This window comes from Mus caroli, unplaced genomic scaffold, assembly GCF_978045245.1.
Source record: "Mus caroli unplaced genomic scaffold, Mus_caroli_1 scaffold_8, whole genome shotgun sequence".
Taxonomy (NCBI): domain Eukaryota; kingdom Metazoa; phylum Chordata; class Mammalia; order Rodentia; family Muridae; genus Mus; species Mus caroli.
Window position 1 is genome coordinate 43,906,907 of NW_028227263.1, and position 9,214 is coordinate 43,916,120.

At 43.5% G+C, this 9,214-nt stretch overlaps 1 protein-coding gene across 1 annotated transcript; it reads left to right on the forward strand.

Moving 5' to 3' along the window:
* LOC110299369 (olfactory receptor 52E8-like) lies at window positions 1-1,011 on the forward strand. Its single transcript, XM_021169041.2, has one exon. It carries the CDS (start codon window positions 1-3, stop codon window positions 1,009-1,011), a length of 1,011 nt encoding a protein of 336 aa, XP_021024700.1.
* Window positions 1,012-9,214: the final 8,203 nt, after the last annotated feature.

A 9,214-nucleotide genomic window follows, 5' to 3' on the forward strand; every position in this document is an offset into this window, starting at 1 on the left:
ATGGGTGAGGATGGAAATACCAGTATCTTCAACCTTTCCTACAGCAGCTTTCTCTTGGTGGGCTTCCCTGGATTGCAGGAAGGGCGACCCCTTCTGGTCCTGCCTCTTACCTTTCTCTATGTGTCCATCGTTTCTGCCAATGCCTTAGTCATTCATACAGTGGTGGCCCAGAGAAGTCTGCACCAGCCCATGTACGTGCTCATTGCTCTGCTCTTGGCTGTCAACATCTGTGCCTCCACAGCCGTGATGCCTAAAATGCTTGAAGGCTTTGTGCATTATGCAAATCCCATCTCACTCCGCGGCTGCCTCGCACAAATGTTCTTTATCTACTTTACGCTCCTTCTGGACTACAATCTCCTGCTGGCCATGGCTCTAGATCGCTATGTGGCCATTTGCCACCCACTCCGCTATACTGACCTGATGACCTCACACTTACTGGGCCTGATGGCCACTTTTGCGATAACACGGAGCCTAGGAGTGGCAGTGCCCCTAGTGGTACTAACTGCAAAAGCTCAATTCTGCAAGACATCCATCATAAGACACTTCACCTGCGAGTACATCGCACTGTTGAGCATCGCTTGTGGAGACCTGACCTTCAACAACCGCTTGGGATTGGCTATGCGGTTGGTCACTGTGACTTTTGATCTGTCCTTATTGGGAACCTCCTACACCCGTATCATCTATGCCGCCTTCCGGATCTCTTCTGGAGGAGCCCGAGCCAAGGCCTTGCACACTTGTGGCTCCCACTTACTGGTCATCCTCACCATCTACCTTTCTGGTCTTTCCACTTCCATTGTCTTTCGAGTGGCCAAGACTGTGTCTCAAGATGTCCAGAACCTACTCAGTGCCATATACCTGCTGCTCCCAGGAGCCTTGAATCCTCTCATTTATGGGGTGAGAACTAAGGAGATCCGGCAACACATAGAGAAAATGCTCTGTGGAATGCAGTCACCCCAAGACAGCAGAGAGAAGTCACAGAATGTGAGAGGGGAGAGGGAATTGCCAGGGTAAGAGGGGGGATTTAACTTGAGAAGCTGGGGCTGCGTCCTGTGAGAACAAGAAGTGGATGGTCTGTACTAACAGGCTGGGTGGGTCCTGAGCACGGTACGGTTCAATGGCATCCTCTTGTTGCTGCTATGACTTGTTGAATTCTTAGAACATTCTGTTACTTACACCACCACCACCACCACCCCAACAATAAAGCTGCTTGTATTTATCCTTCTAAGTCATTTTGTCTTCTTTCCAACTCTTAAAAAAAAAAAAAAAAGCTCATTCTATTTGAAGATAGCTACAGCTTCACTAGGAGATACAGAGCAAGTCAAACAGTTCATTACCTGCCCTGAACCCCTGTTTGAAGCAAATGAAGTCCAGGTCCTCCCTTAGGGCTCTCTCTCTCTCAACTATAGCCTAAGACTTGACATGAATTTTCATGTGATCAATATGTCTGTCAGCCCTGGGGCTAATTCTAGAGGCCTGTTAGTCCTGAACATGAGGGAAAGTCCTTGCCTGAGATTCCTAATTTAGCACAAGCATACAGACCCAGACAACCCCGATGTCATTTACACCACACAAATAGGTCAAGTCCTACCCAGGAGCCTCAGTGTAAAGGATGGTCAGGCCAGATCTTCTCTGGGTTCTGGTCTGACAGTCTTCATTTAATTTCTATTGCTGGGATAAACATCACAATCAAATGCAACCTGATCAGGAAAATGTTCATGGGGCTTCAGGTTACAGCCCATCACAGAGGGAAGTCAGGGTAGGAACAAAGGCAGAAACCTAGGGACCATGGAGGAACTTACACGGGCTTGCTTTCCGATGCTTGCTCAGTTTGCAGTTGGGCTGTGCCCCTCCCCTATCAATCATTAATCAAGAAAATGCCCAAAGACTTGCTTGCCTACAGGCCAATCTGATGGAGGTATTTTCTCAATTGAGCTTACCTCTTTCCAGATGACCCTGGCTTGTGTCAAGTTGACCAAAAACTAACCAACACAGATCTGAAGACCAGAGTATAGCCAACCCTATGGAGCCTCAATTACCTTACACCCAGGCCAGAACCCTGAGGTCTCCTTAGATACATAGACAAGGTGTTGCTACAGAGTCCAAATCAAAGAACTGATTAGTCCCTGACCTGGGCACCTGGGTGTGACCCAAACCCACATCAGGTCATTCTTTCAATGGCTGTATGATCTATGGAAACATTATTTCCTCGCCAGGTGTAGTGGTAATGTCTCAGGATCACCTGATCCAAGGAGCTGAAGGCCAGCCTAAGCAACACAGTAAGACTATCTATATAAAATAATAAAGAAACTCTGTTGTTTCCACAGCCTCCTGTCATCTATAAATACCCTTTAGGTATGTCCAAGAAATAAGCTATTGTGCCTGAATACTAACCACCTGCAAACCAAACTGGACTTTTTTTCTCTTCCTCTGTTAGTAGATCATAGGAAACTCCTTAGGAAGCTCTAGATATAGATTGGGAAGAAGTCAGTGTGGCAGGGGCAGGGACCATGACCTGAGAGCCATTTCATGCAGCTTGTGCCTCCAGTGCTTGCTCAAGTCCAATTTTATACATGTTCCTTCCATTTGATGACAAAATGCTGTACATGCTCAGGATTATGGCTTGTTGAGTCAGACAATAGCCCGCTGGTGATATGCAATCCATGCTAAATGGTAACTTGGTGACCCACAGTTAAATGTCCAGCCTCTACTTAGGCTCACCACCACGCCAAAGGTTGTTTCTCAAAAGAATATACACCCAAAGGATGACAGGATTTTACCCCCAAATCCAGGTACTCTGCTGTGGGTCACCTCCACACTCCTGCCAAAGGCTGCAGTTATCTTCTGTCTGTCTCTGTGACTTCAGGGTCATCTTTGGATTTGCTGGATATCAGGGTCTAAGGAGTACAGCAATTTGTACCACATCCTGGATCTGTGGAGAGCCTCCCCTTGTTCCTGGACACATTTAAAACAGCTTTTCCAGTTACTCAGTAATCAGGTTAGACTAGCACACCCAAAGGAGTACTTTGCCTCCCAAATCCAGAAGACTATTTAGATAGAACCCTTTTCTTGATTGTGAAAGAGGTCTGGTACAATTTTTCCTTTACCTCATATCACAGGATCTTGGGAAATTTCACTGATGTTGAAGGCCTCTGAATTTTTGTCAGATTCATTTCCTGCCCATAGATTCCAAAGACCAGCTTTAGCACCAGAGGATAAACTGAGGCAGCCAGTGATTGAAGAAGTTAGCTTCTTTTTCTCAAGAAAAAGAAGGAAAGAGAAAACACACACACACTAAGTGGAAAAAAACAAAAGACAGAGTCTAATAACTTCATACACAAAAACATACTTGTATACGTATGTACATACACATACATTCATGCATATGGACTTACAGACATATATACATTTACACATAGAATGGTTACAGCAAAGCTCCAGCAAGCAGGTTCCAAACATTTCACACCCACCCACACACACACATATACATACATACATACATACATGGAGACTGACACACAATTGGTGGATGGAACAAACTCTAACACACACTCTGATAAGCTTTATATACATACATATACATGGTTGATGGATGGAAGGAACAATGTTCCAACCCACCACACACACAAACCTTACACACACACATAGTCAATGCATGATCCAACCCTCATTCACACAAACTTCAAACATATACATACATACATACATACATACATACATATATACATACATAGGTACATACATACACACTGTTGATGAATGGAAGGAACAATGTTCCAGCCCCCATTCACACAAACTTCACACATACACATAGAGTTGATGGAGAAACAGTGTTCCAGCCACCATACTTTATTCTTTCTTCCATAGTTTATATATCCCAGCAAAATTTTTCAAGCAGTATAAAATTATAATGTGGTTACATTTAAGCTTTCTTCTAGTAAATGATTATAGAAAAACAGTGTGTTTCCCAATGCCTTTACAAGAAATAACATTATGTAGTACAGGTAAAGAAAATAAATTATTCCCTAAAACCTATGTACATTCGTAACTAAACAACTTGTTGTAGAAGAACAAAGTGTAAGCAAGCAAGGGCGTTTTCTCAGCCAGTTTCTCTTACTGGCAGGCAGCAAATTGTGGTTACAAAGAAAGGAGTAATTACTTTATTATTTATCTTTAAAAGTAATCTTGTAAAATCTTAAGAGAATCACAAATCTAAACTTTTACATAAAGATCAGTCATATCTATTCTAAATCCTCAAAATGTATATCTACTCATCAGCGATTCTTAAATCATATCAGGAAGCTGAGAGCAAAACGGGTGTAAGAAAGCTGTCCCAGAACTTGCTATGATCAGGCTGGCTTAAACTTCAGAGATCCTCCTGCCTTTGCCTCTCACCATGCCCAGCCTTAAGATTTAAGAAAAATGATGTGTAGGCATGTGTGTTGGTGTCAGTGTGTGCACATTGTTCGGCTTCCCACATCACCTGTGCAGTCTCAGTGAGACTCACGTCTGCCAGTGCTGCCACTGTTCTTGTTCCCTGACCATAAAAGGTCCCTTGCTTAACTCTTAAGAGTGTGGCTTTCTGAACTTCATATTGTTCCCTAATATTTTTTACATTAAACCCAGTAGGAAAAACATCTCAACCTAGCCTCACTAACAACTTTATTTTCCCAAATGCTTTCCAAGGGTGGCAGTCACCGTTGACGATCTGCTTCTCCAGGTTCCTCTCTGGGGTGCTGCTCCAGCAGCAATGCCTGGAAGGGATCAAGCATTATTATGAGTGCCAGTGTCGCTGCCCAGTGAGGGACTGAAAACCCCCTTAGAGTTTTCACACAATTCTTAGGTTAAGAGGGATGTGAGGGCAGCAAGCAGAGCAGAACTCCAGAACAGCATAAAGTCCTCAAGACATAGAGTCCTCGGGGACATGCCACACGGAGACTCACTCATGTGACTGTGGTAACCCATGGGCTGCATTCCCTGAGTTCTAAAGCCATTTGTCCTCCCTCCTGCATGGCCCTTAGTACATAGACATGCTAGTAAGTCTGAAATTGTCTACTTCTTCCTAAATTACAAACACCACTCCGATCTGCAATATCATCAATGTATCAGTTCTGTCTTACAGAAGGAAAAGCTGACTGAAGTCTTGTGGGAACTAAAATTATGACACAGAGCTGATGAATAAGATGAAGGGCTACTGTTGAGGTTTTCTTTTACTGTTTATTGTAACGCTAAGTGCTGGCCTCCAAGATTTGGAATCTGCACATAGCCTGAGGAATCCTGCCCCTAGTTAATTCTGGTTGGCAAATAAAGATGCCAGGAGTCACTAGCTGGGAAGCAGAAACATAGGTTTCCCTGACCTAAGGGAAGAGACCACAAGGCTGGAGAGAGAAGCTGCCATGGGAGAGTAAGAACGTGCAGGAGGGAGAAAAGCCACCATGGCATAGAGAAGCAAGGACAGCCGCCCTGGGCTAGGGGCTCAAAGAACGTGGCCCAGAGGGCTGCCTAATTGGAGCTAAGAGCAGCCCAGATGAAACATAGTAAGGAATAACTTGAGTTACGGAAAGGAGGTCGATTCTAACAACATGGAGGGTAGGCAGCTGCCCAGCTATTATACTGCTTAAGGCATATTAAAATTATAAAGCTCTGTGTGTGTGTGTCTTTCATCCAGGAACATAAATGGTAAAAGGCGGGAAGAAACCCTGTGTGGGAATTTTAAAAATATTTCTTACTACAGGCTGGAGAGATGGCTCAGTGGTTAAAAGCCCTTGTAGGAGACCCAAGTTTACTTCTCAGCACTCACATCAGGTGGCTAACAACCATTATCCCAGCTCCAGATCAGCTTGAGACCTGATGGCTTCATCTGGCCTCTGTGGGAAACTGAACAATGTGCACACACTCTGACACCAACCCACATGCCTACACATAATTTTTTTAAAATCTTAAGGCTGGGCATGGTGGTGCATGCTTTTGATCCTGGCACTTGAGAGGCAAAGGCAGGAGGATCTCTGAAGTTTAAGCCAGCCTGATCATAGCAAGTTCTGGGACAGCCAGGACAACATAGAGACCCTGGCTAAAATAATATATAATAACCAATAAAATATTCTAAAAGAGTGAAAATATGTTCCTGCTCTTGTCAACTAAAAGCAAACATGCTTCTGGTGGCCTTTACTAAGACTAAGGAGGAAAGACTTTTTTCTTTTCCTTTTTCTTTTTTTTTTTTTTTTTTTTTTTTTTTTGATTTTTTGAGACAGGGTTTCTCTGTATGGCCCTGGCTGTCCTGGAACTCACTTTGTAGACCAGACTGGCCTTGAACTCAGAAATCCGCCTGCCTCTGCCTCCAGAGTGCTGGGATTAAAGGCATGAGCCACCACGCCCAGCGAAGAAAGACTTTTGTCTTCAAATCAGTAACTGTTTACCATTCAAGCAATCAAAAAATAAAAAATAAACATCTGATTGGAGTCACCACCCAGTTATGAGAATCCGTTGTCATTCTCTTAGTTTTTACACAGTCATTTAGGTTGAGTTGAATAAAGATGTAGACATCACCAAACTGATAGTGATCTCTGAAATGTTTATTTTCTTTTCCCAGTATGTCACTCAGCTTGGTCTAGTTCTGGAGAAAACGGGTGTTTGGGAGCAAAACAGGCAACTTGAAGTCAAATCGTGGGTCCAAATTGGTGGCCTCTGTTCTGCTGAGATGGCTTTCCAGACTGCTCTCTGCATGTGTCTGAGATGACCATTTCCACTACTCTGTCCCAGGCTGGCCCTGAGCTCAGGAATCTGCCTACATTTGTAAGCATAAACAACAACAAAAAAAACTTAGCTGGGTGGGACCTTGCCTTGTGATCACTCCCTAAATCTCTTTTTTTTTTTTTTTTTTTGGTTTTTCAAGACAGGGTTTCTCTGTGTAGCCCTGGCTGTCCTGGAACTCACTTTGTAGACCAGGCTGGCCTCGAACTCAGAAATCCGCCTGCCTCTGCCTCCCGAGTGCTGGGATTAAAGGCGTGCGCCACCACGCCCGGCCCTCCCTAAATCTCTTATCTCCTTCCTTAGTTTCTTTCTGATAGCTGGCTCCTAGTGTAGCTGCCTCTGCTCCTTTAGATATGTGAAGTCCCTTATACAATTCATATTGCATCCTTGTATTTTTTGCATATTGAGAAATATATTTTCAAATTCATGTTTTTAAGAGTTCTTTTCCAAAGCCTTAATGGCTTGCTGAGACATTAGCCACACCTTTTCCTCCTGACTCATGCTGTCTGTGAGTATCATGGAGCCAGTAACATTAACAGGGAGGGCATTCCTTGGAGGAAAATGAAAATTATGTGCATTACTAATCAAATAAGCCTCATGCTCACAACAGCCATCAACACTCATGGAGGCCCATGCCTGCTGGCCCTACAGAGGCCATGCAGGACACAGCACATCACCCTGTAAAAGGCAAGCAATAAAGATTTAACTCAAGGGAATGTGGTCTCCCCTTCATTCAGACTCTGGACCTGTAAACCTGACTAACCCTGGAAACTGGATGGAGTAATGTAACCTTGTATAGAATTTGAATTAGACTGTTTCCTTGGCCCCAAGCTCTTCTGCTCATACAGGTCAAATGAAACAGTCCTCCCATCTCTTTAGTTTCTTGGAACTCCCTAACTAACTGGCCCAACCACAGATTCTCTATAGACAAATAGCAGAGCCTTGGCTCTGCTGGCTTTTATTGTAACCAAGCCTATGGGGGTGACTGGGACAGCTCTAGAACTTCATGGAAACATTTACCCATGCATAATCCAAATATGTGCTAAGGAAACTGAGGCTTCGGTGACCACACACAGTTAAGGGCTTCCACAATAAACAAAGCAGTAGAGCCTGAGAATCTCATCTGCAGAATGGACTTATTACAAGTCAGTCTCAATTCTCAGTACCAAAACCCACAGGGCATGCCAGTGACAGAAAACAAGCAGAAACTTCCTCAAACAACCAAGATCTCAGCCCTCCTGGCCCAACACATTAACACTGCCTCAGGCTAGAGAAGTAGCTCAGTAGGTAGAGTGCACCGATCCTCAGGAGCCATTGGCAGGAAGGTCAGAGGCTCAAGGTTACCCTCAGCTACTTAGGAAGTTTGAGGCCAGCAAAGCTTCATGAGACTACAGTCACAGAGCAAAACAAAAGCCAGCTGTCTTAAACTAAAAGCTAATACAAAACATGGGCGAATTAAGTAAATGAAATCAATTACAAACATCAGACTATCAACATAGATAAAAATGATTTTTTAAAACATAAAATTTAGGAGCTAAAAACTGAACTGAAATATTCACTAGAGGTACTAAACAGCAGGCCTGTGCAAGAATCAACAAACTCAAGGGTTGAAAAATCAATTACCGAGTCTAGGGAGCAGAAGATGGAAGGGGACAAGCCAAAAGGCCGTGCACAGCCTCCATTACGTAAACCAGGAGATTCATTATGAGTTTCAGAAGGGAAACAAGGAGCAGAGTGATTACTTAAGGGGAAAAAATGCCCAAAACTCATGTTTAACCAAACAAGTCAATCTACAAGAGCAGGAAATTCCCCACTCATAGACGGGCTTTATCAAAAATATGAAAATCGAGTGTTATAAGGTATGAAGACAGAATAAGGTCTTTTAGTACTTTTATAGAAATATAACGGTGCCGCAAATGCACCTCCTCAAAGTCAAACACAGTTATATAGTCCAGCAATTCTTTGCTGTATAGAACCACCAAACCTAAAGGCAGGAATCCAATAGGTATTTGTAGACCAATGTTCACGGCAGCCATTATTCTCCCTATCTAAAGGGAGGACACAACCAAGATTCATGAACAGATGACAGGATGGATACAAGATGGTGTGCACATATGGAGGGACAGCGTATTACACTGTGATGCGTCTAGATACCATGCAAGCCATACAAGGACAAATACCGCGTCATCTGTACGAGGCCCTGGGATTCATATTCATAAAGGTGTAAGAGGAGTGCTTGTGAGCAGAGTCTCTGGAATGATGGAATGTTTTGGAGATGGTGGTGTGGACGCCAGTTTACACAACAGTGTGAATGAACTAAGTGCCACAGAATCAAATTATAAATGAAAGAAACTGTCAATCTTATGTTGACAAGATTTCATCCTGGGGCAGGAAAGGGCATATGTTAACACTAGATATCCATACAATCTAAATGTCTTCAAAGTTTGTCTCTCTGAACTCAACAGAA

Coding starts and splice junctions, on each gene's coding strand:
- LOC110299369 (XM_021169041.2), top strand. CDS start 1: ATGGGTGAGGATGGAAATACCAGTATCTTCAACCTTTCCTACAGCAGC.